Source organism: Mobula birostris, chromosome 17 (genome assembly GCF_030028105.1).
Source record: "Mobula birostris isolate sMobBir1 chromosome 17, sMobBir1.hap1, whole genome shotgun sequence".
NCBI lineage: Eukaryota > Metazoa > Chordata > Chondrichthyes > Myliobatiformes > Myliobatidae > Mobula > Mobula birostris.
Genome location: NC_092386.1, coordinates 11,223,557 through 11,241,569, shown reverse-complemented (window position 1 = coordinate 11,241,569; position 18,013 = coordinate 11,223,557). Strand labels below are relative to the sequence as shown.

At 42.1% G+C, this 18,013-nt stretch overlaps 1 protein-coding gene across 2 annotated transcripts in view; it reads right to left on the bottom strand.

Moving 5' to 3' along the window:
- Positions 1–18,013, bottom strand: part of LOC140211501 (EGF-like repeat and discoidin I-like domain-containing protein 3) — a 298,350-nt gene that overhangs the window by 190,308 nt on the left and 90,029 nt on the right. The window contains exons 3-4 of one of the 2 annotated variants that reach the window (XM_072281267.1): positions 9,464–9,493; positions 672–800 (exon numbers count right to left, since the gene is read on the bottom strand). In XM_072281267.1, coding sequence (XP_072137368.1) covers positions 672–800; positions 9,464–9,493 — 159 coding nt within the window. The remainder of the gene's footprint in view (positions 1–671; positions 801–9,463; positions 9,494–18,013) is intronic. The other variant, XM_072281268.1, reaches the window with a different exon arrangement.

Here is an 18,013-nt window from a genome sequence, read left to right as displayed (position 1 = left end):
GAGCCACATGGATGATGGAAAAAGCCGAGGGCTATGTAGGAGGGAAGAGTTAGAATAGGTTAAATGGTTGTCACAACATTGTGGGCCAAAGGGATGTACGGTACTGTGCTGTATTGTTCTACGTTTGCTGTCCAAATACTGATGTGTGGTTCCTTAAAGTTGTTGTAACTGGTGTGACTTCATGAGGGTTTGCTTGTCTCTGCGATGGACTGAGGCTGTGGCCAGCAACCGGCGGGCTTCTGAATCGGCTGCAGATTGCCTGGAGTTGTGAACTTCAGTTCTGAATGCTGTTTGCTTGCTTTGATTGTTTGCACTATTTGTTTTTTTTCTCTCTGCACATTGGGTGTTTGATAGTCTTCTGATGTCAATGGTTCTACTAAATTTCTTTGTTTCATGGATGAATCTCAAGGTTGTATATAAGAAAATGTGTTTTGAACTTTGATAATAATTCTGATTCTGATTTTAACTAAATGATGGCACTTCAGAAATCAAGACAAAAGTAATATATTTTTGTTGAACATGACAAAAAAAAACTCCAAGGTTCTATAGTGAGAATGACAGCTGTTAACAAGTGTTATGTTTGCTCCATTTACTTCAGTCATACTTTCTAAGAGTTAAACCATAATCTTAGGCTTCTTCTAATGAACATATGTCATTGGAACAGAACTCACTATGCTGACAATGCATTCCACTGTATCCATCAGGACACCTGCAGATGTAGCCAATAAATGTGTCACCGCGGTAACTGTCACTCACTTCACACATCCCTCCATTATGACATGGGTTCGGCTGACAAGCTCCTGTATATCAGAAAGTATAAATAGGAAAAAGAATTAAAAAAAATCAATTATGATCGTCATTTGCAAAACAACAATTCTAATATTATATTTATCTAGATCTCTTTAGAGGTACATAATAATCTTGTAAGGTAAACCAATAAAGAACTGACAAGAATAAGAAGTTGGGGGGGGGGGGGAGAGAGGAATTAGTACAAGGTGATAGGTGAGACCAGACGAGGGGTAGTGTGGGTGGGTTGGAGAGTGAAGATGAGTGAGAAGCTGGGAAAAAATACTTCCCTCCCCTTCCATTTTCTTATTCTGGCTTCTTCCCCCTTCCTTTCCAGTGCTGACAAAGGGTGTCAGCATATAATGTCGCACATCTGCTTTTACACCTTGTCCTCACCTACCAATCCACCAGCCTCCGCGTCCAGCACATAATTCTCCGACACTTCCACCACCTCCAATGGGATCCCACCACCAAACACAGCTTTCCCTTCCTCCCATTTTCTGCTTTCCACAGGGATCGCTCCCTATGCGACTCCCTTGTCCATTTGTCCCTCCCTTCTGATCTCCCTCCTGACACTTATCCTTGCAAGCGAAACAAGTGCTACACTTTCCCTTACATTTCCTCCTTCACTACCATTCAGGGCCCCAAACAGTCCTTCCAGGTGAGGCGACATTTCACCTGTGAGTCTGTTGGGGTCATAAACTGTGTCCGGTGCTCCCGGTATAGCCTCCTGTATAACAGTGAGATCCAACGTAGATTGACAGACGGCCTCCCCAAGCACCTACGCTCCATCCGCCAGAAGAAACGTGATCTCCCAGTGGCCACCCATTTTAATTCCACGTCCCTTTCCCATTCCAATATGTCCATCCATGGCCTCCTCCACTGTCATGATGAGGCCACACTTAGGTTGGAGAAACAACACCTTATATTCCATGTAGGTAGCCTCCAACCTAATGGCATGAACATTGTTTTCTCAAACTTCCGGTAATGCCCCCCACCCCACCCCTTCTCCATTTTCTATCCCTTTTTCCCTCCCTCACCTCACCTCAACTTCCCAGTTCTTTACTTCATCCCTCCCCCTCCAGGTTTCAACTATCACTTGGTAGCTCTCTCCCCCTCCCCCCCGCCGCACCTTTTAAATCTACTCCTCAACATTTTTTCTCCAGTGCTGACGAAGGGTCTCGGCCCGAAACATCGACTGTACTTTTTTCCATAGATGCTGCCTGGCCTGCTGAGTTCCTCCAGCATTTTGTGTGTGTTGCTCTGATTTCCCGGATCAGCAGATTTTCTATTGTTTGCAGTACATAATGCAAACTGTTTATTCCTCTCCATAGACGCTGCCTGACCCACTGAGTTCCTCAAGCAATCTGCATATCTTTGGACTTCCAGTATCTGCACAATCTCTTGTGTTTTGATTTGCAAACATTAAAGATATGTTTAAAGTATTAGCCTCTGATTTTATACAGTCCTTGATAAAAGATCCTTAGACGCGATGCTCACAGATGAGCTGTAAAGCTTCTAGAGGTGACAGTCAGAGATCCTTGGGTAAGTATTTATTGCATCATAAATGATGCAGGAGTGGGGATTGGTGTGCAGGAAAGCTTGTGGACAATTGCAGGAATGTGCTCTGCAAAAATGCAGGGAACTTCAGGAAAGGGCCAGGGATATCTTGTATTTCCTTTTTTGCAGGTGATCTAAAAGCCCATAACTATTAACATAAGCTAATAGGTGATACAAGCTCAGGTTAACTGAGAGTGTAATTGAAACCATGGCTGTGACCGCTACAAATATACAATGACAAGGAAAGCATTCACAATGAAGGTACTTAAATAGGCATTGGTCCGGAAGTTATCTAAAACTCACAAATCAGTCTTGAGAGATAATCCCCTGACTAATTTCCATTCCTAAGAGCCAGCTTTAAGTGATACAGTTATGGCAGCCTTTCAAGGCAGAAGCGGGAACTGGACCTGAAATTTCCGTGTCATTATGACTCAGTGCTACATCAAACATTATTTTTTGCCATATGAATCACCACAAAACTTTAACTTCTCGGCTATTAAATGTAGAAACTTTGGGGTTTCTTTTATTAGTTTGGCATAGAAATTACCACACATGCATTAAATTTCTTCGCCTGAGGTACCTTGTTGACTTCTGATGGTTGTCTTTAACAACTACTAGAAACCTCTTGTCTGGATTATTTATGAATACAGTCTATGATTAAAATTACATGATGAACTAGGAATTCAGTTATTTTCGTCATGCAAATTTGAAACGAATATTATTTTTCTGCTCATCTGTAGACCTCCAAATGTAGCCTGGTTTGTTATTAATTTCTTTTTAGTTCTTATCTCCAGGAGCGAAAGAAAATCTTGTGTCAAAAATCACTTGCTACTTTACAACCAATAATCATGTACCCTTAGTGGCCACTCAGTGGCTGCTGCTGTCTTCCTGTCAGCTTGTACCGGTCTGGCCAATCTTCTGTGACCTCTCTCTTTAATCACAAACAAGAGAAAATCTGCAGATGCTGGAAATCCAAGCAACACACACAAAATTCTGTTAAGAAAGGGATAGATAAGATAGAGGCAGGAAAGTTGCTTCCACTGGTAGGGACATAACTAAGGGACATAGCTTCAAGGTTTGGGGAGTAAATTTAAGATGCAGATGAGAATTGCTTTTCCCAAGGGATGGTGAATCCGTGGAAATCTCTGCCCAATGAGGTAGTGGAGGCTACTTTGATGAATATATTTAAGACAAGGTTGGATAGATTTTTGCAAAGTAGGGGAGATAAGGGTTATGGGGAAAAGGTAGGTAGGTGGAGGTGACTCCATGGCCAGATTAGCCATGATCTTGTTGAATGGTGGAGCAGGCTCGACAGGCCAGATGACCGACTCTTGCTCCCATTTCTTACGTTTTTATTACCCCAGGGGTTCACATACTTTTTCCAAGAAATACATTGATCATTTTTCTCAATAAATAAATTGGGTTCTCTTTATCTAGTTTTAGGACTTACGTGAAGATCTGATCACATTTTAGGTCATATTTATGCAGAAACAGAGAATATTCTACAGGGTTCACAAACTTTCTAGCACTACTGTAAACAATTTACATAACACACACAAAGTGCTGGTGAGCTCAACAGGTCAGGCAACATCTATGGAGGGGGAATAAACAGTCGATGTTTTGGGCCTAGATCCTTCCTCGGGACTGGAAAGGAAAGGAGAAGAAGCCAGAATAAAAAGGTGGGGGAGGAGTATAAACTGGCAGGTGATAGGTGAGATTAAGTGAGTGGAAAGGTGGGTGGTGGGAGAGGGGGGGGATGAGGAAGCTGGAAGGTGGAAGATGGAAAGGGCTGAAGAAGAAGAAGAAATGTGACAGGAAGGGACAGTGGACCATGGAAGGAAGGGAAGAAGGAGGGGAACCAGAGGGAGGTGATGAGCCTGTGAGGAAAAGAAAAGAGGATAACCAGAATGGTGAATCAAAAATAAAGAGAAGGGGAGGTGTGGAGAAATTACCAGAAGTTCATGCCATCAAGTTTGAGGCTATACAAATGGAGTATGAGGTGTTGCTCCTCTGAACTCAGGGTGGCCTCATTGTGGCAGTAGAGGAGGCCATGGACAAACATGTCAGAATGGGAGAGGGAAGTCAAATTGAAATGTGTGGCCACATGACAAAGCAATGTCCCAATCTACGACAGGTCTCATCACTGTAGAAGAGGTCTCACCAGGAGCACTGGAAACAGTAAATAATGCCAAAAGACTTGCAGGTGAAATGTTGCCTGTTTGGGGCCTTGAATGTAGGTGAGGGAGGAGGTGTATGGGTAGGTGCACAACTTGTCCTGTAGGTGACAGAGTGCAGAACTTCTTTTGGTATATCTTATGGGACATTATAACGTGCACCAAATGGACTTTGTATAATACATTGTAAGACCATAAAAGACCCATCAAGACTGCCCTGCTGATTTATTATCTCCTTCAACTCCATTCTCCTGCCTTATCCCTTTGACATACTCACTAATCAAGAACTTATCGATCTCAACTTTAAATATACCCATTGACTTGGCCTCCACAGCCATTTGTGACAAAGAATTCCACAGATTCACTACCCTCTGGCTAAAGAAATTCCTTCACATCTCTGTTTTAAAGTTCACCAAGCAAGTTTAATAACCAATAACATCTCTGACTACCACTAGAGATCTGACTGAGGCAAATGGCTTTTGAATTCCCATGAACGATCTTCTTACAACTACTTTCAATTCCACTATTCTCTTGGAAAGGATTACATTGTGTACTGGGAGGAACAATGATAATGTTAGCATCATTCAGCTTGCTTATGGCAGGCTAATTTGTTCATGTGGACCTATTGGAAAGACAATACACAACTCCCTCAACTTACTCTGGAGTCATGAAAGTAGCATTATACCCTTCTGAAACATAACTGACTGACCGATAAAATGATTTAAATGAACCGTTAAACTGAAAGGAAATCTAATTATTCAGGACGAATGTGGTTATCACCAGCATTTCAAAAACCTAACCCTCTACTATCAGGCTCTTGAGCCAGAGGGGATAACTTCACTCAACTTCCCTCTTCCCATCACTGAACTGTTCCCGCCATCTATAAACTCACTTTCAAGGATTCTTCACCTCATGCTCTCAATATTTACTGCTTATTTATCTATTTATCATTTTGGTCTCACCTATCACCTGCCATCTTGTACTTCTCTCCCTCCCTCCGCCTTCTTATTCTGGCTTCTTCCCCCTTCCTTTCCAGTCCTGATGAAGGATCTCAACCTGAAATGCCCACTTTTTATTCCCTTCCATCGGGGCTGCCTGACTTGCTGTTTCCCCAGCATTTTGTGCTTGTCGTTGTTTTCAAGGCATGCTTTGAGATGAACCACAGGAGGGATTTTGAACATAAATGAATGAGTCTCAGTGGAAATCAACAAATTAAATTAACAGGCCACAACCATCCACACGGTATCATCCAAAAATAATTCTATAATAAAAGCATAGTTGAATTAAAAGCCCTATTGCAACACAAACAAACCTTTGAAAGAAGTTTTGATTCCATATGTGTTTAACAAATTCCACATGAACTCTGAACATCATAATTTTAAGTTGACTGGAGGAAAGTATAAGGGAGATGTCAGAGTTAAGTGTTTCCACACAGAAAGTGGTGAGTGTAGTGTACTGCCAGGGTTGGTGTGAGAGGCAGATACACTAGGGGCATTCAAGAAACTCTTAGGCACATGGAGGAAAGGAAAACAGAGTGCGTTGTGACAGGGAAGGCTGAGATTGATCTGAGAGTAGGTTAAAAGGTTGGCACAACATTATGGGCCAAATGGCCTGTACTGAGCTGTAATGTTCAATGTTCTATCTGTGACATGGTCAATGTTTTAAACTACTGTATCATTCAGAAATGAACAAGGTTGGATATTGGGTTATCTTTAATCAATTTTATTGGATTATCTATAATTAATTTCATTCTTCAAGGTCCATGTACAGACAGAACCATAGCAAGCATGTGACGCCAATGTAAAGGGGTAAGATTGTCTCTAATGTCATGCAACTAGGTTGCGCCAAGGCTGACTCTGATAGCACAAAGCAGAAGCTGGAGAAAGTGAGTTAGTAGCAGGTGACGTAATGTTGGACAAGTGGGAGTTCTTAAAGGAGAGTTAACAAGAGTTCAAGGTCAGCATGTTCCCCGTTAGTTTGTGTTAGGATTAGGGTTAGGGTTATGGTCAGTCACTCAACCAGCTTTAGGCCAATACAGACCATGAACAATTTTGTCAGCACAAGAGATTCTGCAGATGCCGGAAATCTTAGACCATAAGAGCATAAGACAAAGGAGCAGAAGTCGGCCATTTGGTCCATCGAGTCTGCTCCGCCATTTTATCATGAGCTGATCCATTTTCTCCTATGTAGTCCCACTCCCCTGCCTTCTCACCATAACCTTTGATGCCCTGGCTACTCAGATACCTATCAATCTCTGCCTTAAATACACCCAATGACTTGGCCTCCACTGCTGCCCGTGGCAACAAATTCTATAGACTCACCACCCTCTGACTAAAAAAATTACTTCGCATTTCTGTTCTGAAAGGGCACCCTTCAGTCCTTAAGTCATGCCCTCTCGTATTAGACTCCCCCATCATGGGAAACAACTTTGCCACATCCACTCTGTCCATGCCTTTTAACATTCGAAATGTTTCTATGAGGTCTCCCCTCATTCTTCTAAACTCCAAGGAATACAGTCCAAGAGCAGACAAACGTTCCTCATATGTTAACCCTCTCATTCCCGGAATCATTCTAGTGAATCTTCTCTGTACCCTCTCCAACGTCAGCACATCCTTTCTTAAATAAGGAGACCAAAACTGCCCACAGTACTCCAAGTGAGGTCTCACCAGCGCCTTATGGAGCCTCAACATCACATCCCTGGTCCTATACTCTATTCCTCTAGAAATGAGCAACACACACAAAATGCTGGAGGATCTCAGCAGGTCAGGCAGCATCCATGGAGAGTTTCGTGCCAAGACTCTTCATCACAGATTTGATGAGATCTTTCACTTTCGTAGACGCTAAAGAATACAGTGCCAGTCCAGTCAATCATGCCCAGTTGAGCAAGTCTGCCTACCCAGCAAAAATTCACTTCTCCATGACAAGTTTTCAAGGTGAGGAGACCGAAACTGTGCAGAATTTACCAGGATATGTTTTCAACAAGGCCTGATACAGTTTCAGTTAGACTATCTCATTCCTGGAATCAAACTATCTTGTAAAGACTAATGTAACATCTGTCCACCTGCTATATCTGCATGTTGGCCTTCAGTCACTGGAATACAAGCACACACAAGTCTCTCTCTCAACATCAACACTACCCAATCCCTCACTATTTAACAAAGATACTCTTTTTCTGTTCAATTTACCAAATTGGAAAAACTCACATTTTTCTAGCTGTTTAATTTAGAAAGAAGGATATATTTTTTAAGATACATAGAGACATAAGCATTAAAGATGAATTTTATTTGTCACATGAACATTGAAACACACAGTGGAATGTGTCATTTGCGTCAAATCAAATCAGAAAGGATTGTAAAGGGCAGCTCGCAAGTGTCACCACACTTCCGGTGCCAATGTGGCATACCCAGAACTTACTAATTCTAACCCTTACATCCTTGGAACGTGGGAAGAAACCGGAGCACCCAGAGGAAATTCATGCAGTCACAGAGACACTGGCAGGAAATGAACCCCAATCTTACAGCTGGAGCTGAAAAGCATTGTGCTAACCACTGCACTACTGTGCTGTCCATAATGTATGAAGCAGTACTCCCAACTTAAAATGATAAATCCTAACAGCCACAGTCATCAATACGATTTTTTAACATGCTTAGAAATGAATAACGTTTAGAGCTAAATACTAAAACTCTGATTACTTCTGTACGTTTGGCACACTGGGAATCAGATCTAAAATCAGAAAACGATTCCAAAATTTTCTTTGTTTTCAGTACGTTTTGAGGTTTTATATCTTGTTGAACAGATTTCCAGTATTCAGATGTTTTTCTTCTCTCCTTTCTTAGTATTTTAGATCTGATTTCTCTCTTCTCCATTTACACCTCTAGCACACACACTTTCTGCTGCCCACAACTCTTTAACACTCTCTATCTGGCCTTGCTACCGTTAGCATCACTGAGTCATCCGAGGGTCTGGGTGAAGGTGGGGGGAAATGGCAGAGAAAGGAAGGCAGAGAGAAAACAAAGAGTCATAAGCATACTAAACATGGAAATACATGGAAGTATTTCTGTGTCTACTCTGGGTTCATCATTTACATTTCAGCAAGAATTTTTTTACATTTTGGCTGATAAGACACAAGATTAATAGGGCATGCTCCACGACTAAAACACAGGGGAACATAATCTGCCAAGGACGGTCCCAAGTCTGGCTGCTAAAAGAGAAGAATTAGGCATGGGGCTAGCAACCACATCTCATAAAAACCCAGTGCTACTGAAACGCCAGCAAAAGCTCCAAAGTCCTCATCCCTGGGAGAGGAAGGATCTTTGCTTAGAAGATGTTTGTGGTGAAAAGGGAAACCAAAGGGCTGATCAAATTTTGGCCCAGGACAGAGAACTCTGGTGAGTTGTTGGCCCTATGCCCCAGTGGGGTGATGGGCTTAAGAAGCAAAAGGCAGGGGTATATGCATAAATTTATTTATTTATTGAGATACAGCCAGGAATAGGCCCTTCTAGCCCTTTGAACCACATTGCCAGTAACTCTCCATTTAATTCCTAGCCTAATCACGGGACAATTTACAATAACCAATTAGCCTACCAACTGGTATGTCTTTGGATTGTGGGAGGAAACTGGAACACCCAGAGGAAACCCACGTGGTCACGGGGAGAACACACAAACTCTTTGCCAACTACGGCGGGAAATGAACCTGAGTCACTAGTACTGTGAAGCGTTGTGCTAACCACTACCGTGCCATTTTAAATTTAATGCGAGGTCTGCAGAATAAGTTACATTTAGTGCTAAAGGCCATGAATACACAGAAAGTGCATCTTCGTAAATCAATAAGATTTAATGTTTGCAGGGTACTGTTATTTGCATGTTAGACTGTTCTGGTAACAGGTATTATGCATATCCAAATGAATTGACCATTGTGCATGCAGCAAACAGTAATATCCCACCTGCTGTAGTTGACTCCTCTCCATCTGGAGCTGTTGGCATTAAATATAGAGTCATTAAATAGTTGGAAAATAGCGAAACACTATGCAGCTGTCAGCTCTAATACTTATGTGTGAATATTTACAGTATTTAATTGTCTTCAGTTATGAAACTGAAGCATTCAAGCGTAGTTATAAATGTTGTAAGTTTGTTAATTCATCAATAGAACGAGAAAGAAGGAGATTAGTTTAATTTGTCACATGAACATCAAAACATCTAAATACACAGAACAATGCATAATTTGCATCAATAACCAGGATACGTTTGGTGGGACATTTAAGCTTTTTAACATCTTAATTAACTGTTATTTTAAAAATATTATTGCAAGAAAATAATAAATATTATTATTTAAGTAACAATTTAAATTATCACTTACTTTAGCATTATAATATTTAAACTGTTCTTAAGTAAATGTTACCAGAATCAGTGCACAAGTCTGTTCACAGAATAAAGAACAGCTTTATCTGTTGATTAGGATCTTCATTCAAATGGCTTTAGCATGCAAGAACTGACATTGGAGGTAAGTTCTATGCGAGGTTTAAAAAGATCCCTAGGACCTTTGGGACTTTTCAGCTGCCACAATCATTGTCAGCAGTCACTTGTTTGGCTGAGGCAGCGCGAGGTTTGAAAAGAGCTCTGGGCCTCTTATTGGTGGCTGGCAATCATAACAATCTATTAGACACTCAGCAGGGACCAGTGGAAGGAAGAAAGGTACTGGGGAAAGCTGAATTGAATGGGTCTCTGGCATTGAGTCCAGCTCTGTGGTTCAGAAGGGAAAGCGGGAGGAGAGAAGTGCATTAGTAATAGAGGATTCCATCATTAGAGGAGTAGACAGGAGATTCTGTGGATGTGAAAGAAACACCCAGATGGTACATTGCCTCCCATGTGCCAGGATCAGGGATGTCTCAGATCAGATACACAGGACTCTACAGGAGGAGCATGAGCAGCTGGAATTTGTGTAGATATTGGCACCAATGACACGGGCGAGAAAAGGGAGAATTATCCGGAGTTAGGTCGAAAGCTCCAGGTCCTGCTTGATTTAAAAGCAAGGATGTAATTGTGAGGCTTTGTAAGGCAATGGTGAGACTGCATGGAGTATTGTGAGCAGCTTTGGTTGACTTATCTGAGAAAGGGTGTGCTGAGAGAGTCCAGAGGAGGTTCATGAGAATGACCCTGGGAATGAAAGGGTTAATGTATGAGGAGTGTTTGATGGCTCTGATCCTGTACTCGCTGGAGTTTAGGAGAATGGGGGGGGGGGGTCTCATTGAAACCTATCGAATACTGATAGATAAAGTGGGTGTGGAAAGGATGCTCCCTATAGCGGGAGAGTCTAGTACCAGAGGGAACAGCCTCAGAAAAGAGGAACATCCATTTTAAACAGAGAAGAGCAGCATTTTTTTTAACCAGAGGATGGTAAATCCATGGATTTCATTCCAGCAGGCAGCTGTGGAGGCAATGTCATTGGGTGTATTGAAGTGGAGTTTGATAGTTTCTTGACTAGTAAGGGCATCCAAGTTTATGGGGTAAGGACAAAAACATGAGGTTGAGAGGAATAATAAATCAGACATCATAGAATGACAGAGCAGATTCAATGGACCGAATGGCCCAATTCTGCTCCTGTGTCTTACGGTCCAAAAGAGGGTGGTGATGTCTATCTTGGGGTTGTCGCAGGCTGTCAATTCCTCACTTGTAAGATGTAATTGCAGTTGGATTATGGAGAGGTTCCAGCCTCTAAGAGTCGTACATAGAATTACACAGTACTACTATATGAAAACAGGCCTTCAATGCATCTAGTCCACATCAAGCAGGTCTGCTGCCTAGACCCATCTAACAGAACCCAGACCTTAGCCATTTATACCTCTCCAATTCATGTACCTATCCAAACATCTCTTAAATATTACAAAGGAGCTCGCAAACACCATGTTTTAATTATTTTATTATTTGCACAGTTTGCCTTCTTTTGCACATTGTTTGTCTGATTATTTATAGATTTGCATAAATTCTGTTGTATTTCTTTATTTTACTGTAAATGCCTGCTAGAACATGAATCTCAAGATAGGATATGGTGACATAAATAGACTTTGATAATAAATTTACTTCTAACTTCGAACTTCTTCTGGCAGCTGGTTACCCACTCATCCCAGCTGGCGTTGAATCTCGCTCTCCAGGGATTATTGGAATCTGGTATCACTTGGAAGGACAACGTTGGATTTTTGATGAAGCTAGAGAACTAATTAAAGGGAAACTCTTCTCGAAGTAAACCTACGCATCCTTCCTTCCAGACATTCTTATAAGACCATAAGAATTGGAGCATAATTAGAACATTCGCACCCAGCAAGCCTGCTCCACTATACCATTATGGCTGATTTATTAACCCTCTCAACTCCATTCTCATGCATTCTCCCTATAACCATGACTCTGTGACTAATCAAGAACCTTTCAACCTTCGCTTTAAATATACACAATGACATGTTCTCCACAGTCGTCTGTAGGAATGAATTCCACAGGTCCACCACCCTCTGGCTGAAAAATTCCCCCTCATCTTTGTTCTAAATGTACAACCCTCTATTCTGCGACTGTGTCCTCTGGTCCTAGCCTCCCCTACTATAGGAAACATCCTCTCCACAACTACTCTATCTCGGCCTTTCAATATTTGATAGATTGCAATGAGATCTCCCCCACATTTTTCTAAGCTCCAGTGAATACAGGGCCAGATCCATCAAAAGCTCTTCATATTTTAACCCTTTTATTTTTGGACTCATTCTCATGAACCTCCTTCAAACTCTCTCCTTGCCAGCACAACCTTTCTTAGATAAGGGGCCCAAAACTGCTCACAATACTCCATGTACAATCTGACCAACGTCTTATAAAATCTCAGCATTACATCCTTGCTTTTGTATTCTAGTCCTTTCGAAATGAATGCTATCCTCACCACTGACTCACTGCCTTCCTCACCACCGACTCAACCTGCAAGTTAACTCTTGGGGAATTCTGTATTATTATATTGATAAATCGGTAAATTGGTTTAGTATTGTCACGTGTACTAAGGTACAGTGAAAATCCTAGTTTTGCATACTGTCCCTACAGATCATTTCACTACAACAGTGCATTAATGAACCTAAGACTGAGATTCTGCAGCTAATTCCTCCTTGACTGTGACCATCTTTTGACATCGCCAATAAATCTCCATCCTTGTGGAAGACGCCTTCCTTTTCATCACTGACTGCAGGCTAAGTACTTGTTGTGCAACACACCAAAATGCTGGGGGAACTTAACAGGTCCGGCAGAATCTATACAGAGGAATAAACATTTGGTTTTGGGCTGAAACCCTTCATTAGATTTAAAGCAGAGGTCGACATGCTCTTGTTTAGTAAGGATGTCAGAGTTTACTGGGAGAAAGCAGGAGAATGGGGTTGAGAGGGATAATAAAATAGCATGGTGGAAAGGTGGAGCAGACTAATTTATGGCCTAATTTAGCTGCGATGTCTTCTGGCCTTATTATGATTGGAAAGGAAAGGGCAAGAAGCTGGAATAAGAAAGTAGAAATGACAACCACGGTGAAAAACCATGTGTGTTGCTCTGGATTTCCAGCATGTGCAGAATCTATAGTACTTATGTGAATCTATTGCAATGTGGCTCCAAAAGGGAAAGTACAACATGGGTCGAACACTAGTCTAGGGGCAGAGTGCAAAATTAATGGTGAAAAATCATTTCTTAGATCTCAGGAAATATATGGCACACGCTTCTCAAATATATGGCTCCTTCCTCTTCAACCCTTTTCTTTGTTTTTACTGATCCACTCCCAGCTTCACACTTCATACCCCTTCCACTTTCCCCCTCACATGGTTTCACCAAACACTTACCAGCTTGTACACCTTCCACCCATCATCTTCTTATTCTGCCTTCTGCCCCCTTCCTTTCCAGCCCTGGTGAGGGGTCTCAGCCCGAAACATTGACCGTCTATTCCTCTCCCACAGGTGATCGCAAGCTGGGGTCCATGGACCCCTCGGTTAACGGTAGGAGTCCATGGCATAATAAAGGTTGGGAACCCCTCCCATAGGTGCTACCTGTCCTGCTGAGTTCCTCCACCATCTTGTGTCTCTACTCAGGAAATAGTTAGTTTTACACGATGGTTGATGTAGGATCACAAAACTCCATTTACGTTGATGACTTAAATGGAAGCTAGGCACATCTTGAAGTTTGCAGTAGTAAATAATAAGGATTGTAACCAACTTTAGTAAGAAAAAGTTAAGTGAAATGTTCGACATGTGGTAAATGAAATTTAACACTGTGTAGTGTTAGCATAAGGTTTGGCAGAATGAACTGTGTCATGCAAATTTATGAGACCATAGGTGAACACAATGTACAATATTCTTGGCTTTATTAGCACAAAAAAGAGAATAAATCAGATAATTTTGTATTTTGATATTTAATATCGTACTGTTTTAAAGATTAAAGATTAGCTTATCTACAAACGTATCACAAGTACATTGAAACCTTAAAACATACAGTGAAATGTGTCGTTTGTGCCAATAACCAGCACAGTCCGATCATCGTGCTGGGGTAGTTCACAAGCATCGCCACATTTCCAGCACCTACATTGGATGCCCACAGCTTACTAATGCAAACCCATAGATCTTTGGAATGTGGGAGGAAACTGAAGACGTAAGAATATAGGACGTAGGAGCAGAATTAGGCCATTAGGCCCATTGAATCTGTTCTGCCATTTCATCTTGGCTGATCCATTTCCCTCTCAACCCCATTGTCCAGCCTTCTTCCCATATCCTTTTATGACCTGACTTACCAAGAACCTATCAACCACTGCCTTAAATACACCCTATGACTTGGCTTCCACAGCCGCCTGTGGCAACAAATTCCACAGATTCACCATCTTTTGGCCAAAGAAATTCTTCTTCATCTCCATTTTAAATGGACACCCCTCTATTCTGAGGCTGTGCCTTCTGGTCCTGGACTCCCTCCCCATAGGATACATTCTCTCCGTATCCATTCTATTGAGGCCTTTCAACATCCGATAGGTTTCAATGAGATCCCCCCTCATTCTTCTAAACTCCAGCAAGTACAGATCCAGAGCCATCAAACGTTCCTCATATGATTAGCCTTTCATTCTTGGAATCATTCTCATGACCCTTCTCTGAACCCTCACCAAGGGACCCAAAACTGCTCATCATACTCCAAGCGAGGCCTCACCAGGGCTTTACCAAGCCTCAACATTATATCTTTGCTTTTATATTCTAATCCTCTTGAAATGAGTGTTGACATTGCATTAACTTTCCTCACCACTGACTTAACCTGCAAATTAAACTGGAGGAAACCCGTGCAGTCACCGGGAGAATCTACAAGCTCCTTACAGACAGCTGTGGGAAACAAAGTCTGATCAGTGATCGCTGCAATTACACTGACCACTGTGCTACCTTTAATGCCCATGTAATTGGTCAGTATACGACCCTGAAATGTTTGCACACACTCTTACCCCCACCATGTAGTCCATGCCGTCTTCTCACAGCTACCACCAGGCAGGAGGTACAGAAGCCTGAAACAATATACATTTTATGTCCCTTTCAGATGTTCTGTTTGCCGTAATAGTCAATGAGGACCTTCTGCACTGTGGCCACTGCTGTCATGCTGAAAGCTAGCAATCAATTTAAGTCTAGCAAACTTCTACACAGACAGCAGAAAGGACATGATAAGGAGAAATATGCACAGACTGGGAAAAAAGTTAGACAGCTAGAAAGACAATGAGAAACCATAGAGTTAATTTACTCAAGTTCAAATTTATTTATTATTCATCCATACATGAATACCCATGAATACAGCCAAATGAAATAGCGTTCCTCCGGGGCCAAAAGTGCAGAACAAAGTACCAACAGTCATACACAGCACAAAGGACATATAGCACATATAAGATATCAGTAAACAATAGTCACATACAAAAGAAAGAATGATATACCAAAAGTCGCTGAGTCCATCGATGTTGTCAGCAAAAACAAGCTCGCAGCAGTCTGGAGAAGAACACAATCCAGCTTGTCTTCCATCGAGCAAACACTAGAGGGCAGCACCAATGCCAGCATGGTCACTGTGCACACCACCTCTGCGTCACCTTTCCTGAGCAACCGCAGCTTGAGGCCTAGTCCGTGCCACAGCCGAGGCCATGCAGCTTGCTCCGCTGTCGGTCCGGTTAATAAACCAGTGAACCAGACTTGCAGCGGTCCCCATTACCAATGTCCAACAGTGTCTTGTGATCACAGGGAAAATGAAGATAATCAATCGCTGTTAGACTGCACACCGCTTTCAGGCACCAACTCCGATGCCTCTCTGTAGCAGGCAGCAACACAGTCCAAACCAAGTCCAGCTCCTCTAGCACTTCTGCCAACAAGCAACTAGCCAATGGATAAGCCAGTTGCGAAACTCCAGCTCAAGGATTCACAATCCACTGGATGGACCGAACGCTGATTTGAAGTGGGCAAGGGATGGGGACTGTGTTTCATGGTGCTCAGAAGTAGTGGAACATGTAATGATTAAGTGCCATCCATTCTACTTACTGAGAGATTTCTCCTCTGTGATCATGGCCACAGTTTATATAATGCCAAAGACAAATGTAATTAGCAAACAAGAAACAAGGTACCACCATGCCTTTCAAATCATTGCCGGGGACTTCAGTCAGGCTTTATTGAAGAACTGTCCGTCCAATTATCATTAACATAGCACCTGCAGCACCAGGGGTCCCAACACACTCGACCACTGTTACACTACAATTAATAACCCCTGCCAATCCATACCTAGAGCGCATTTTGAGAAACCTAATCATCTGGCTGTCCTCTTCCGACCTGAATTCTCACAGAGGCTAAAGAGCAAGGCTCCAGGAGGTAAGTACACGAAGAGGGGGAGGAGTCGCTACAGGATTGCTTTGAGTTAGTAGAATGGGCCGTGTTCAAGGACTCATCAGCAAAACTGAACGAAAGTTGCAGACCCCATGATTGGTCACAAACTTTATAAAGACAGTTGTTGACTAGTGTGTCGCCACAAAATCATTCAGAGTCTCCCGACTAGAAGCCCTGGATGAACCAAGAGATCCACAATCTCGTGAGGGTGAGGTCACTGGCATTCAGATCTGGTGATCAAGTTAAATGCAAGAGGTCCAGGTACAATCACTGGAAAGCCACCTCACATGTCAAGTGGCAATTCCAGACCATACATGAATCACAGAATGATGCTCAACAACTGTGACAGGGTTTGAATGCAATCATCTCCTACAAAGTGAAACCAAGCAACATCAGTGACAACAAGGTTTCGCTCCCAGATGAGCTCAATGCCTTCTATGCTCCTTTTGACCAACAAAACCTGGAGGCACTTCATAAATTCCCACAGCTCCAAATGACCCAGTGATTTCCGGCTCAGAGGCCAATGTGAGAGCACCCTTTAGAAAGGTGAACCCATGAAAAACATCTGACCAAGACTAGCCAAGTAATCTGGCCAGATATTGAAGATCTGTCCTGATCAACTGGCTGGAGTGTTCGCTGATAACTTTAACCGGTCGCTCCAGCAGTCAAAGGTGCTCACCTGCTTCAAGGAGGCTTCAATTATACAGGTGCCCAAGGAGAAGCCTCAGGACTCACATTACCAGGTTTAGGAACTGTTATTACCCCTTAACCACCAGGCTTTTGAACCTGAGGGGATAATTTCACTCAACTTCACTCATTCCAACACTGAACTGATTTCATAATCTATGGACTCACTTTCAAGGACTCTACAACTCATGTCATCAATAATTATTGTTTATTTATTTAAAATTATTATTTTGGGGTTTTTTGTATATGCACATTTTGTTGTCTTTTGTGCATTAAATATTTGTCTTTCTTGTGTGCACTTTTTAATTGATTCTATTGTTGTTTTTCATTGTGAATGCCTGCAGGAAATTAATCTCAGGGTGGTGTATGGTGACAAATATGTACTTTGTTAGTAAAATTACTCTGAACTTCCGATCTCTGAATTCTGAACATGAACACTTTATAATAGTCTCTAAATGCCCTGTTTCAATTTTGCTGTTTGCCCCCGTAAGATATGAATTGGATTAGATTTTCAGGTATTGTTCTCTGCACATTTCTTAACCTGATTTTTGCTTCAAGCTGTGAAAGGAGAGACAGAACAGCCAAAAGACTGCAGCCACCACTTACTGTACTCTTGTCCACACTGTACCAGAATACGTGGACACTGAATCAGCCTTTCCAACTACCCTTGGACCCACCAATAGACAACCTCATAGGGGTACATCATACTCAAGTGATGAAATAAAATGCTTCAACATTGTTTACAGCTATTTTCATCACAACTAACTAATAGTAGGGCTATATGTTGTGTAAACAAATTATTGTTTCAGGCTTTGGAGATTGGGGAAGAGTCTATTGGTAGGGATTGCAATACAGTGAGCAAAGAAGATCAGTAAAAGAGAGTAATATTGTTGGGTTTGAAGGCTGGAGTGCTGAAACAACTGATAA